This window comes from Callionymus lyra, chromosome 7 (genome assembly GCF_982586985.1).
Source record: "Callionymus lyra chromosome 7, fCalLyr1.hap1.1, whole genome shotgun sequence".
Taxonomy (NCBI): Eukaryota; Metazoa; Chordata; class Actinopteri; order Syngnathiformes; family Callionymidae; genus Callionymus; species Callionymus lyra.
Genome location: NC_141824.1, coordinates 6,800,317 through 6,815,582, shown reverse-complemented (window position 1 = coordinate 6,815,582; position 15,266 = coordinate 6,800,317). Strand labels below are relative to the sequence as shown.

General features: G+C 35.3%; 1 protein-coding gene across 1 annotated transcript; it reads right to left on the bottom strand.

The window, feature by feature from the left end:
* Positions 1–1,396: 1,396 nt before the first annotated feature.
* Positions 1,397–14,393, bottom strand: coq8b (coenzyme Q8B). Its single transcript, XM_087795971.1, has 16 exons — positions 14,288–14,393; positions 13,245–13,423; positions 13,061–13,187; positions 12,797–12,978; positions 11,035–11,101; positions 10,540–10,614; positions 8,757–8,870; positions 8,594–8,679; positions 8,382–8,522; positions 8,230–8,311; positions 7,204–7,297; positions 6,259–6,400; positions 6,093–6,200; positions 5,971–6,036; positions 4,006–4,092; positions 1,397–2,054 (listed from the first exon to the last, which is right to left on the bottom strand). Coding segments are annotated over exons 1-16 (1,866 nt in total). The 5' UTR covers positions 14,289–14,393; the 3' UTR covers positions 1,397–1,739.
* Positions 14,394–15,266: the final 873 nt, after the last annotated feature.

Here is a 15,266-nt window from a genome sequence, read left to right as displayed (position 1 = left end):
TTTTTTTTATTTTTTTTTTAGATGAAATAGATTAAAAATAATCAAATTATATGTTAGATATCAGGAGAAAGTAAGCGTGAATATAATATTTCAGAGGGGAATAGAAAGCTATTTAAAAGAAGCACATTTAATGAATAATAAACCGATAAAAAGGGATTTAATTGTGAAAGTGAAGAAACATTGGAATAAATACCGAAATACAAGTGTTTTTTTCTACAGAAATGTACCTGTTACTCGCACTTTTTAATACTTTTTTAAAACTGTGGTATTGAAATAATCAAATAAATTGAATTGAATTGGTCCATTACATCAAATGGATGGATATATACATATATATATATATATATATATATATATATATATATATATATATATGTATATATCCATCCATTTGATGTAATGGACCAATTCAATTCAATTTATTTGATGGATGGATATATACATATATATATATATATATATATATATATATATATATATATATATATATGTATATATCCATCCATTTGATGTAATGGACCAATTCAATTCAATTTATTTGATTATATATAAATATATATATATATATATATATATATGTATATGTATATATAAATATATATATAAGCAACAATATATATATAAGCAACAATCAAGAAAATCTTGATAAAATACTATCATAATAATATACAAAAAAGTGAATCTTGATGAAATACTATCATAATAATATACATAAAAGAGAATGTTGATACAATTAGTTATAAAAGTTATTCATTAGCTGGTTAATATACTTACTTTGTGTCATAACAAGAATATGTAACTCTTGACAGAAGAAATCTAATTGTTATTTTTAGAAATATTAATCTGACATTTGGTTAAATATTTCATTTTTTTTAATGATACAATATATTATCCGGGGTTTATTTTAATAATGGATTCAAAAATATTTTTTATATCAAAATAATATATTTGGATTATGGTTTGGATGTATAATTTACTGCACTTTTGATTTATTTAAATACATATTAAGACAAAACGACCCAGACACCAATGTAAAGTAAAAATATCATTTAAATTTTACAATTATTTATTGTTTTATCAGCCGTAAATGACAATGCAGTATGAAATAAATAAACCTGACGATTACAATATATACATTTCTATGGAAGTGTTTCATATTTTTAGTAAAACAATAAAAGCAATAAAAGTAAATGATTCTCGTCTCGTCCTTGTACTTTAATAGCATCTTAAAAATGGAACCGTGATGTTTGTTTCTAAATTTTCGTTGCTGGGAACGTCGACCTCGAGCTCAGGAAACGTCTAAAAGTGTGTAATGGACGCGGATCGATGGAGACGAAGACGTGCTGGTCTGAGCGGCTTCTTCTTAAAAGGTCCAGGAAAAGACAAACCTGTGACACACGGGAAAATGGTTTATTGACAAAAAAAAAAAAAAGAGTTTAGATTTAAGTCAAAGCATCGAGCGGTAAAATGAGTTCATGATGGACTTGATAACGGCGTCACGGACTGAAGACGATCACAGGCTCAGCAGGAAGGGTTTTTCAAAATAAGAGCAGAAGACACAGAGCTTATTGCAGTCCTTGAAGTCAGACGACGACGTCTCTCCTTTAGTTTTAGCAACACATGAAATCTGCTCCGGGATGTGACAAGGTTTTCGTCGGAAGGTTTCGGAAGTATTTTTTATGATCAGTTGGTGAGTTTTATCATGGTTTGCACAGTTTTTTGTGGCTCTGAACATGCATCTAACATCCCACCCCCGACGCCCGAGCCTCCCGCTGCGCCTGCTTCCTCCGGTGGTAGTGGTCGTAGACGTCCAGGAACATGTCCCTGCAGGAGATCTTGGCGTCGAGCTTGGAGCAGATGAGGAAGGAGCCGGCCATCTTGCGGTGCAGCGAGTACGACTCCTCGGGCGGCGGCGTGAGGCGGTGGCGCAGCATGACGGGGATCAGGCTCTGGATGCGTTGCGTGGTGCTCTGGGCGCCGAAGTCGAAGGGTTCGGACGACGCGAAGGCCTCGCCCAGGATCATCACGGCCTCCACGTGAGCGTCTGCGAACGCCTGCAGCACAGAGTTGAAAATGTTCCTCATTATGACCATGTTTTCCACTTAATACTTTATAAAGTTGCTCTGAAATCTGGACGAACGAGAGGTTACGAGAGTCCATTATGATGTAAAAATGGCTTCACTCCTCCAGCTGTAATCATGCTTTGTTTATACAACAAGTCACTTGGAGGAGGAGAAACAAACACACACTGATGATACAATAGAGTCACACATCAAAACAACACACACACACTGATGATACAATAGAGTCACACATCACAACAACACACACACACACTGATGATACAATAGAGTCACACATCACAACAACACACACTGATGATAAAATAGAGTCACACATCACAACAACACACACACACACTGATGATACAATAGAGTCACACATCACAACAACACACACACTGATGCTACAATAGAGTCACACATCACAACACACACCAACTGATGCTACAATAGAGTCACACATCACAACAACACACACACTGATGATAAAATAGAGTCACACATCACAACAACACACACACACTGATGATACAATAGAGTCACACATCACAACAACACACACACTGATGATAAAATAGAGTCAAACATCACAACAGCACACACACACTGGTGATACAATAGAGTCACACATCACAACAACACACACTGATGATAAAATAGAGTCACACATCACAACAACACACACACACAGATGATACAATAGAGTCACACATCACAACAACACACACACTGATGATACAATAGAGTCACACATCACAACAACACACACTGATGATAAAATAGAGTCACACATCACAACAACACACACACACTGATGATACAATAGAGTCACACATCACAACAACACACACACTGATGATAAAATAGAGTCAAACATCACAACAACACACACACACTCATGATAAAATAGAGTCACACATCACAACAACACACACACTGATGATACAATAGAGTCACACATCACAACAACACACACACACACTGATGATACAATAGAGTCACACATCACAACAACACACACACTGATGATACAATAGAGTCACACATCACAACAACACACACACTGATGATACAATAGAGTCACACATCACAACAACACACACGCACTGATGATACAATAGTCACACATCACAACAACACACACTCACTGATGATACAATAGAGTCACACATCACAACAACACACTCACTGATGATACAATAGAGTCACACAACAACACACTCACTGATTATACAATAGAGTCACACAACAACACACTCACTGATGATACAATAGAGTCACACAACAACACACTCACTGATGATACAATAGAGTCACACAACAACACACTCACTGATTATACAATAGAGTCACACAACAACACACTCACTGATGATACAATAGAGTCACACAACAACACACTCACTGATGATACAATAGAGTCACACAACAACACACTCACTGATGATACAATAGAGACACACAACAACATACACGCACTGATGATACAGTTAAGTCACCCATCACAACAACACACACTTAAATCAACACAATAGTTTCCCTCCAAGACTGTCACATAAGTAAAATAATATTTTCGGGCCAAAATGACCCGAAGGAAAAACATCGATCGTCATTAAAAAGTCTTGCACACGTTGAAAATTGTTCCAACAGAAGAACCATCTCCGTCGCAACGTGGACACATCAATCATCCTGGACGACTTGAACATCCTCAGGTGGAAAGACTGACTCGAGCAGGAGAAGGAAGTCCAGCAGCGAGTGAACGTTCCTCCATCAATGATTCACGAGATTCAACTCTGGACACGTTCCACTGATCACTGCAGCACCAACGTGTGGATTCAAGGACGTGGAGCTGAGACTCGACAACAAACCACTGGCAAAAGTGTTGAACACGGACAGAAGCAGATCGAACACGAGTCACAGGAACGTCCTGAACGTTTCATACCTTGGTCTCGAAGCCTGTGAGGAACTTCAGGTCTTTGGACTTGGACAGAACCGTGACACGATCTCCCACAGAGGCGGCGTGAACCACCTGATGACACAGAACCAGTCGCGTGACCACGTCATGGACCACGTCATGGACCACGTCATGGACCACGTCATGGACCACGTCATGGACCACGTCATGGACCACGTCATGGACCACGTCATGGACCACGTCATGGACCACGTCATGGACCACGTCATGGACCACGTCATGGACCACGTCATGGACCACGTCATGGACCACGTCATGGTACACGTCATGGTACACGTCATGGTACACGTCATGGTACACGTCATGGTACACGTCATGGTACACGTCATGGTACACGTCATGGACCACGTCATGGACCACGTCATGGTACACGTCATGGTACACGTCATGGTACACGTCATGGTACACGTCATGGACCACGTCATGGACCACGTCATGGACCACGTCATGGACCACGTCATGGACCACGTCATGGACCACGTCATGGACCACGTCATGGACCACGTCATGGACCACGTCATGGACCACGTCACAGTACACGTCACAGAACACGTCACAGAACATGTCACAGAACATGTCATAGTACATGTTATAGAAAATGTCATAGTACATGTCATAGAACATGTCATAGTACATGTTATAGAAAATGTCATAGTACATGTTATAGAACATGTCATAGAACATGTCATAGAACATGTCATAGTACATGTCATAGAACATGTCATAGAACATGTCATAGAACATGTCATAGTACATGTTATAGTACATGTCATAGAACATGTCATAGAATATGTCATAGTACATGTTATAGATATATCATAGAACATGTCATAGAACATGTCATAGAATATGTCATAGAAAATGTCATAGTACATGTTATAGACATATCATAGAACATGTCATAGTACATGTCATAGTACATGTCATAGAACATGTCATAGAACATGTCATAGAACATGTCATAGAATATGTCATAGAAAATGTCATAGTACATGTTATAGACATATCATAGAACATGTCATAGAACATGTCATAGTACATGTCATAGTACATGTCATAGAAAATGTCATAGAACATGTCATAGAACATGTCATAGAACATGTCATAGAACATGTCATAGAATATGTCATAGTACATGTTATAGTACATGTCATAGAACATGTCATAGAACATGTCATAGAACATGTCATAGAATATGTCATAGTACATGTTATAGACATATCATAGAACATGTCATAGAACATGTCATAGAATATGTCATAGAAAATGTCATAGTACATGTTATAGACATATCATAGAACATGTCATAGTACATGTCATAGTACATGTCATAGAACATGTCATAGAACATGTCATAGAACATGTCATAGAATATGTCATAGAAAATGTCATAGTACATGTTATAGACATATCATAGAACATGTCATAGAACATGTCATAGAACATGTCATAGTACATGTCATAGTACATGTCATAGAACATGTCATAGAACATGTCATAGAACATGTCATAGAACATGTCATAGAACATGTCATAGAACATGTCATAGAACATGTTATAGACATATCATAGAACATGTCATAGAACATGTCATAGAACATGTCATAGAACATGTCATAGAACATATCATAGAACATGTCAATAAAATACAAAATACATTCATATTGAAATAAATAGAATTTTGATTGAATACATGGAACAAAAGTAGAATCTGGATAAAATACAATTCTAATAAAATACGAAAAAAATATATAATCTTGATCAAATACTATCATAATACATTACGAAAACGAAATGGAATCTTTGTAAAACACTATCAAAATAAAATACAAAAAACTAAATGTGAGAAAAATAAAAATGATGTAAGAAATAAATGTAAGATATTAAATATAAAAGGGAAAAAAGAAATAAAGTATATATTTCAGCTCTCACCTCCAAGTAGTGGTCAGTGAAGGATTCTGGGTAATCCCTGCACGCTCCGAAGTCCAACAGAACCACCTGCAGGAGTATTTGATGGATTGAAGATCATGTGTTTGGATGTTGGATCTTCTCACCTTGTCCGAGTCAGAGTCGTAGAAGAAGTTGGCCCAGTTGGGATCCGTCTGCATGAAGCGGAACTCGAACAGTTCCCGGAGACACAGCTGCAGGATCTTGAAGCAGATCTGGAGCAGAAACCACACGTTTACGTCACAGTGGTTCCTTGAAATCACAAAGACTTACGTTGTTCCTGGTCTCCTGGTCCAGGTCTACACAGCGGTCCAGAGGAACTCCCTGGATCAGGTCCATGGCCAGGACTCTCCGCCCCGACAACTCGTGGATCACATCAGGAACCTGGAAGAACTCGTCGCCCTGGAGAAGTTCCCTGAAGAGATGACATCACAATCCTTGACCTTCTTCAGGAACAGATACTAATTAGATACACTAGAATACTAATTCTTCGACTAACTCTACTACTAAATCTTTAACTACTTCTACCACAAACTCTTTGACTACTACTAATTCTTCGACTACCTCTACTACTAATTCTTCGACTACCTCTACTACTCACCCTTTGACTAATTCTACCACAAACTCTTTGACTACTTCTACTACAAACTCTTTGACTACCTCTACTACTAATTCTTCGACTACCTTTTCTACTAACTCTTTGACTACCGTTTCAACTAACTCTTTGACTACTTATGCTACTAACTCTTTGACTACCTCTACTACTAACTATTTGAATACTTCTAGAACTACTTCTACTACTAACTCTTTGACTACTTCTACTACTAATTCTTTGACTACTTCTACTACTAATTCTTTGACTATTTCTACTACTAATTCCTTGACTACCTTTACTACTAACTCTTTGACTGCCTCTACTACTAATTATTTGACTACTTCTACTACTAATTCTTTGACTACTTCTACTACTAATTCTTTGACTACTTCTACTACTAACTCTTTGACTATTTCTACTACTAATTCTTCGACTACCTTTACTACTTAACTCTTTGACTACTTCTACTACTAATTCTTCAAATTCTTCGACTACTACTACTGCTATTTATTCGACTACTTCTACTACTACTACTGCTATTTATTCGACTACTTCTACTACCAATTCTTCAACTACTTCCACTACCACTTCTACCATGGAGGCAAAAGAAGTTTCATAAATACCTGAACTTTCTGGCGCAGTCTGCCTCCCTCTCATAGTTACACTCCCACTCCAGCTCCTTCTGAAGAACCTCCAGACTGCTCTCTGCAAACAGCCCTGGAGAAGATGGACACAACATCAGAATAGGAGGAAATAAAAGCAGAGATACATTTATCAATGTAGGAGCTGAAAGTACATCAAGTTATTCAGGTTTAGAAAAGGAATCGAGTTAGATTACGCTTTGGATTTTAGCACCATCTAGTGGTGAACAAGAATAAAAATATATTACGATCACGTAGAACAGAATCAAGTGTTATTAACTACACCTGGATTTAGTGACGAGACATTAGGGAATATAGAAATGAATTAATAGGAATTTAATAAAAAGAGATTAATACACTAAAAAACAGTTAATTAAAATGAAATAATAAACATTAAATAGATTAATAGAATTAAAAACAGTTAATTAAGATGAAATAATACAAATTAAGTTAATAGATGAATAGAATAAAAAACAGTGAATTCAAATGAAATAATACGATTGAAATAAAGAGAGATTAATAGAATAAAAAACAGTGAATTAAAATGAAATAATACACATTAAATAAAGAGATTAATAGAATAAAAAAACGTTAATTCAAATGAAATAAAATAGATTTATAGAATGAAAGAACAGTTCATTAAAATGAAATGAAACAAATTCAATAAAAACGGATTAATAGAATAAAATACAATTCATTAAATTGAAATAATACGAATGAGATAAAATGAGATTAAAAGACTAAAATACAACTAAAATTAAACAATACGAATGAAATAAAAAAGACTAATAGAATAATATACAAATAATTAAAATCTAACAATACGAATGAAATAAAAAGTGATTTTTAGAATAAAAGACAAAATAAAAGGCATATAAATACGTTTTTAATAAAAATAAAATAGATTAAATGAAACAATATTCAGACGGTAGAAAGAGTTGTGGAACCGTGATGTTCTGGTTTTCTTTAGACATTTTTATTTCATCAATATCCTCCACAAACACAAACCTTCAGGCAGGACGACACTCATCTTCAGAACAGACATCAGGTTGTTGATGTCGCTGTGGATGCTCTCGGCCACTCCCGGGTACTGGAGGCAACACACCGGTCACATGATGGTCAGATGTACTTTTCAAAAGTCATCCTTCAGGCAGACGTACCTGGATCTTCATGGCGATCTCCCGACCGTCTTTTAAAATCCCATGATGCACTTGGCCGATGGAAGCCGCGGCAAATGGTTTGTCTTCGAAGGACGAGAGCTTTTCCCTCCAGTTTGGTCCCAGATCTTGTTCCAAAACTTTCTGCAACAAACGGATAGAATTCAGTGAAATTATTTAGTGAAATAATATTGTATTTATTTAGGTTTCGCTACATTCATCTGCCAGGCTGGCATGAAGTCCGCGCTCTGTCGCACTCGCTCGAAGATCTTCTGCAGTTGAGGGTTGATGAAAGCGTTGTCTGTGGAAACCAGTGAATTGTGAATGTTATCATTCGATTGGTTGTTGAAGAGTCACATGATGTCTACGCCAGGTCACCTTGGATGCTGAGCATCTGACCGATCTTCAGAGCAGCTCCCCGGACTTTACACAGCGTGCTGACGATTCTCTCGGCGTTGGCTTCCGACAGCAGAGGAGAGTCTAGCAGCGAGTCTGTGGTCACATGTCAGTCCATGAGGAACACGATCTTCATCTCCTTGTTGATTATATTTAAAACTCTGCAGCGTGAAGACTGAGCCGCTCTAGTAGAAGAACTCACATTTCCTTGATCTTTAAAACATTTTAAAATTCTGGTTCTTACTTTCAGATCTATTCATGGTCAGACCTTCCATCAGTGATCTGATCCAGACTTACACCCCAGCTCGGGCTCTGAGGTCTGTGGACCAGAATCTACTGATGGTTCCTGAACTTCCGGACCAGAGGAGAGAAATCCTTCCAGACTGTTGCTCCTAAGCTTTGAAACCATCTCTGTGTTTGATGATCTACTGACTCCTTCAAGAAACATCTGTGTTTGATGATCTACTGACTTCTTCAAGAAACATCTGTGTTTGATGATCTACTGACTCCTTCAAGAAACATCAGTGTTTGATGATCTACTGACTCCTTCAAGAAACATCTGTGTTTGATGATCTACTGACTCCTTCAAGAAACATCTCTGTGTTTGATGATCTACTGACTCCTTCAAGAAACATCTGTGTTTGATGATCTACTGACTCCTTTAAGAAACATCTGTGTTTGATGATCTACTGACTCCTTCAAGAAACATCTCAAGACACTTTTATTTGAGTTTCTCCTTGACTTTCTGGGACTCTTGTGTTTGTATCTTTGATGTCTTGACCTTTTAAAGTATATATTTTAAAGTGTTTTAATTGTTGTTCAAGTCCATTGCGACCCTGGTCTGAGAAAAAGCTTTACAAATATAAATGATTTAATTATTTAAAAACTTTTTGTTGTTCTAATATATGGTTATTATTGAGTGCATTTATTTAATTGACATTTATTTAAACCAAAGACTAATGTGATTTTATTGTGGGTTGTTTACAAAAAAACATGTGTTCCTAAACTTGCATATTGTTTTGTTTTTTATAATAATAAATAATAATAATAATAATAATACTGCATATAAGCAGTAGTAGAATAAGTAGTACAAGTATAATTAGTAAAAGCAGTAATAGAATTAGTAAAAGTACAAGTTGAATTAGTAGTAAAAGTATAAGTAGTCAGAGAATTGGTAGTTTAAGTATAATTGGTAAAAGCTATAGTAGAACTAGTAGTAGAAGTAGAAGTATAAGTAGTAATAGAATTAGTAGTTAAAGTATGAGTTGAAATAGTAGTAAAAGTATAAGTAGTGGTAGAATTAGTGGTAAAGGAATAAGTTTAATTAGTAGTACAAGTACAGTATAAGCAGTAGTAGAAATATTAGTTTAAGTATAACTAGTAAAAGCAGGAGAATAATTAGTAGTAAAAGTACGAGTTTAATTAGTAGTAAAACTATAAGTAGTAGTAGATTTAGTAGTTTAGGTTCTCATAAACTGAATTACAAAGTTTATGTTTATATTTTTAATGTGTTTCACTGTAAGTTTCACTGTAAACCACCAGCATATTACAGTCTTTTTTCGCTTATTATTTAAAGCAGTTTAGTTCTTATTCTAGCACTGGTATTTGTCCACAAAAAACACACATTTGAAAACAACACACATGTAAAAAAAATATCTTAATTATCACTAAAATATTCAGATATTATTTTTGGTCCATATACACTCTTTGTTTTTTCATGATAGTCATAGCAAAGATATGAAAAGCTAAAGGGAAACATCCTCACCTCCTTTTTGTTTTCCTCCCATTGACTGCTTTGCGACCTCAGCGATGGCACCGAGTCCGAGTCCGACTGCCAGACCTGCAGCAAGATTCACTTTGACTTCAAGTGTCGCATCAACTTATCTCCAGACACTTGCAGTTTAACCAAGACTGTGTTGGGAAAAGCAAAACAGATCCCAGAGAATCGACAACGAGTGAATCACAGCGTGGCAGTAGAAAAACTTAATTTTAGTAGAAGCAAAAACCTCGAGCAGAACCAGACTCAGTGTTGACCGATTGGGGGGAGCAGACAGATGGATGGACAAAAGAGTTTTTATTATAACTTTCCAGGTTTAAAAACAAAGAAAAAATGGTTGAATCAAATTAGCGTTTACTAAGAATATGTTAAAAAACAAATAGAAACATGAACGTGTTGACATACTTTTTAAACCATTGGTGATTCTTGAGATACATATAATAAATAAAGTATAGTGTACACATGATCATTACTAGTTCATACCTCCAAAATTGACCAGTCGGCTGATTCTTGTCGCAGGTACCTTTTGCTCTTTAGCCCGTTCACTCAGCTGAAGATGAGTTAGAGAAGCGGTAGACAATGAATGAACTAGTGTTAGAGTTAGTAGTAAAAGTACAAGTTCAATTAGTAGTAAAAGTATAGGTATAATTAGTAGTAAAAGTATAAGTTTAATTAGTAGTAAAAGTATAAGTTTAATTATTAGTAAAACTATAGGTATAATTAGCAGTAAAAGTACAAGTTCAATTAGTAGTAAAAGTATAGGTATAATTAGTAGTAAAAGTATAAGTTTAATTAGTAGTAAAAGTATAAGTTTAATTATTAGTAAAACTATAGGTATAATAAGCAGTAAAAGTACAAGTTCAATTAGTAGTAAAAGTATAGGTATAATTAGTAGTAAAAGTATAAGTTTAATTAGTAGTAAAAGTATAAGTTTAATTATTAGTAAAACTATAGGTATAATTAGCAGTAAAAGTACAAGTTCAATTAGTAGTAAAAGTATAGGTATAATTAGTAGTAAAAGTATAAGTTTAATTAGTAGTAAAAGTATAAGTTTAATTATTAGTAAAACTATAGGTATAATTAGCAGTAAAAGTACAAGTTCAATTAGTAGTAAAAGTATAGGTATAATTAGTAGTAAAAGTATAAGTTTAATTAGTAGTAAAAGTATAAGTTTAATTATTAGTAAAACTATAGGTATAATTAGCAGTAAAAGTACAAGTTCAATTAGTAGTAAAAGTATAGGTATAATTAGTAGTAAAAGTATAAGTTTAATTAGTAGTAAAAGTATAAGTTTAATTATTAGTAAAACTATAGGTATAATTAGCAGTAAAAGTACAAGTTCAATTAGTAGTAAAAGTATAGGTATAATTAGTAGTAAAAGTATAAGTTTAATTAGTAGTAAAAGTATAAGTTTAATTATTAGTAAAACTATAGGTATAATTAGCAGTAAAAGTACAAGTTCAATTAGTAGTAAAAGTATTGGTATAATTAGTAGTAAAAGTATAAGTTTAATTAGTAGTAAAAGTATAAGTTTAATTATTAGTTAAACTATAGGTATAATTAGCAGCAAAAGTATAAGTTCAATTAGTAGTAAAAGTATAAGCAGTAGTAGAATAAGTAGTGAAAGTATAGTTAGTAAAGCAGTAGTATGATTAGTAGTAAAGGTATAAGTTCAATTAGTAGTAAAGGTATAAGTTTAATTAGTAGTAAAACTATAGGTATAATTAGTAGTAAAAGTACAAGTAGTAGTAGAATAAGTAGTTTAACTATAGCTTGTAAAAGATCTAGTAGAATTAGTTGGATAAAGTACAAGTTTAATTAGCACTAAAAGTATAAGTTTAATTAGAAGTAAAAGTATAAGTAGTAGTTGAATTAGTAGTAAAGGTATAAGTAGTGGTAGAATAAGTAGTACAAGTATAAGCAGTAGTAGAAATAGTAGTTTAAGTATAATTAGTAAAAGCAGTGGAATAATTGGTAGTAAAAGTACAAGTTTAATTAGTAGCAAAAGTAGTAGTAGAATTAGTAGTAAAAGTACAAGTACAATTAGTAGTAAAAATATAAGTAGTAGTAGAATTAGTGGTATAAGTATACTAGTATTGTAGACTAAGTAATAATAATAATAGTAGTAATAAACAACAATATTACATCAGATCACAATGACCACAATTAAGTACTACTAAAGTACTCATCGGACGAGGAAACACTGTCACAAGAAACATGAACAAACATTGACGTTGATACAAACCTTTTGTCTGATGGGTTTAGCTGTGGATTGTCTGGCCTCTCGAGCCTTCTTCAAGTCTTCTGGGCCGAGACGAGCCACCACAGTGTCATGAAGGGACCTCGTCTGATGGTAGTAGCCATGGAAACGAGAGGCCGTGTGGAAGGAACGCGTGCTCTGGCCGGGCCACCCTGCCGGTGGGACGCCTGGATCGTAGGAAACATGACCATCTGTGTAACAACTGTAGAAATATGTGCACTTTTTCTTCACTTTTAGACGTGTACGTACCTGAGGCTCCAGCGTCTGTGTGCGTCCGTTCGGGGGGGAAGTCGGACTCGACGCCCCACTTGGCCGCCTCTTCCGGGTCCATGTTGTCCCAGCCCTCGGCATCTGGAAACACATCCTCCTTCACGGCCTAAATAAATGGATTTTAGAGCCATTTTAAAAAGTCAAACTTTTGTTGGAGTCGCACCTTTTGGCCGCCCGTGAAGACGGAGGTCAGTCCTTCCACCGCGTCTGCAGCCGCTTTCACGCCAGCGCACACGGAGGAGTTACACGCCATCAACCGAAGCTGCTCGCCCTGAGTGTTGACGAGGGCGGACCCCACCTTTCCTGCCCCGCGGAGGACCTGCATGACCTCTGACATCATCACTGCGAACAGATAAGCCATTACATGACGACCACTCAGTATTTTAACAACGATACAAGTAGCTTTTACCCGACAAAACTGTAAAATACCGTGTTAATAACGTTCATTGGAATCCCGATAACATAAGCCATTGCCAGTGTTGTAAACACAACAATATATACATTTTAACAACAAACGTCACGTTTTTTAATCTGGGCGTCTTTTTTTTTTTCCTGTGCATTTTTTGATTTAAAGTTAATTCATTTCGTTTTTCCTTTTTAAAAAGGGGGTAAATACTAATAAAGTCAGGACATTTTAACAGCCAGATTTAACAAAAACCTTAAAATATTCTCTATTGAATTGTTAAAGGAGTTGACCAGAAGTTTTAATAATCCGTGACTTAGTACTTATAACAAGAAGATTATACTTTTATTACTGGGATCGTCTTTTTACACAAGATCTGTCTGATCATTTTGGATTCATAGAAAAGTTTTTTTTAAAGGTTCACCCATGCCTACAATAATTCATACCAAAGACACATTAATGTTTATTTTTCTATATCACAAACAAACAGTACGATCTGAGGCAATAAAGCAGAAAGAAACGAGTCATTTTATAACACTTGTATTGACCTCAGCTGATCTCACCTTGAACAGGAAACACACGATATACACGAGCAAACGATTCCCACACGTGCTGACGTTTAACTGAATATAGTTTCAAATTAAATGAATAAAAAACTAAATATGTCACACATTGATGTCGTTTCCATTGATTTTCAAGGACATGCTCGTGTTGTGTAACGTTAGCTTCTAGCATAATAAAAATAAAGCTCCTTTTATCGCCTGAAACGTGTCATTTGCAAAAGTATTTATTGTGGAACTTACTTTTTGAAGTAGTTCAGGACAGTTTGTGTTGAACAGTTTTTATCAACTGTGCACAAACACCGTCGATGCAGCAGCAGACGCTGGGACAGTGTTTTGCAACGAATCCTCACCCGGAAGTACGAACCTCACTGACGCGGTTGCCAGCCAACTATCGTTTAGACGAGTGGAATTAGGGGCGGGTGTTCTTTCCCTTCTTAACCAATGAGAGAGGTGATCATCTAATGATTGGCGTTTGATCCAGAGGAATAATAGTTTATGGACCAATGGAAGCCACGTGGAGGCGGGTCTTATTGGAACTACCGCGAATAAGAATGTGAGGGGCGTGGTTGTACCGACGTACACGTGCAGGTGGTACGGTTACTAAAGTAGAGATAAAAAAGTAAATATCAAACAAATTGTTGTCAAAATATATTTGGAAAATACTAATTAAATGCCCAAAAATAATAATTTGCTGCGTCAATGATTTCATGTTCATCTTGCGGTTAAAAACTATTACCAAAACTATTTAAAAACTAAACAAAAACATTTTTTGAGATGTAATTAAAAAAGATTGGGTATTTGTTCTAATAACTATATACATTAAAAAAAAATCCCCTGCTTAAAAACGTATGAATCTCTTTAGGATATACCTTTTAAATAGAAACGGGTTTAACTATTTTAAGGATCTGTAAAGTGTATCTAAATAATAAAATAAATGAATAAACACGTCGAAAATTAGTAAAATTTAGATCAAGCAGGTCATAAAGATCAGGGCATTTGTGGCACTTAGTCGCTGCTTTATATTACTTTATTTGTTGACTATAATATAAACCCGATTTTAAGAAATTATGCTTTTGTACATGTTTCATTGGATCCATTTTAGAACCCGTTAGAACCATTTGAGATAGAATTATTGCCGTCTCCGCTTTTGGGATTTTTTTTATCAATCTTGCCATTTTTGACAAAGTGTGAAAAGCCCTAATTTAATGAATCGAATCTA

Coding starts and splice junctions, on each gene's coding strand:
- coq8b (XM_087795971.1), bottom strand. Junction 11,102..12,796: donor CTAAACCCATCAGACAAAAG/GTTTGTATCAAC, acceptor ACTCATCTTCAG/CTGAGTGAACGGGCTAAAGA. Junction 10,615..11,034: donor CCGACTGGTCAATTTTGGAG/GTATGAACTAGT, acceptor ATCTTGCTGCAG/GTCTGGCAGTCGGACTCGGA.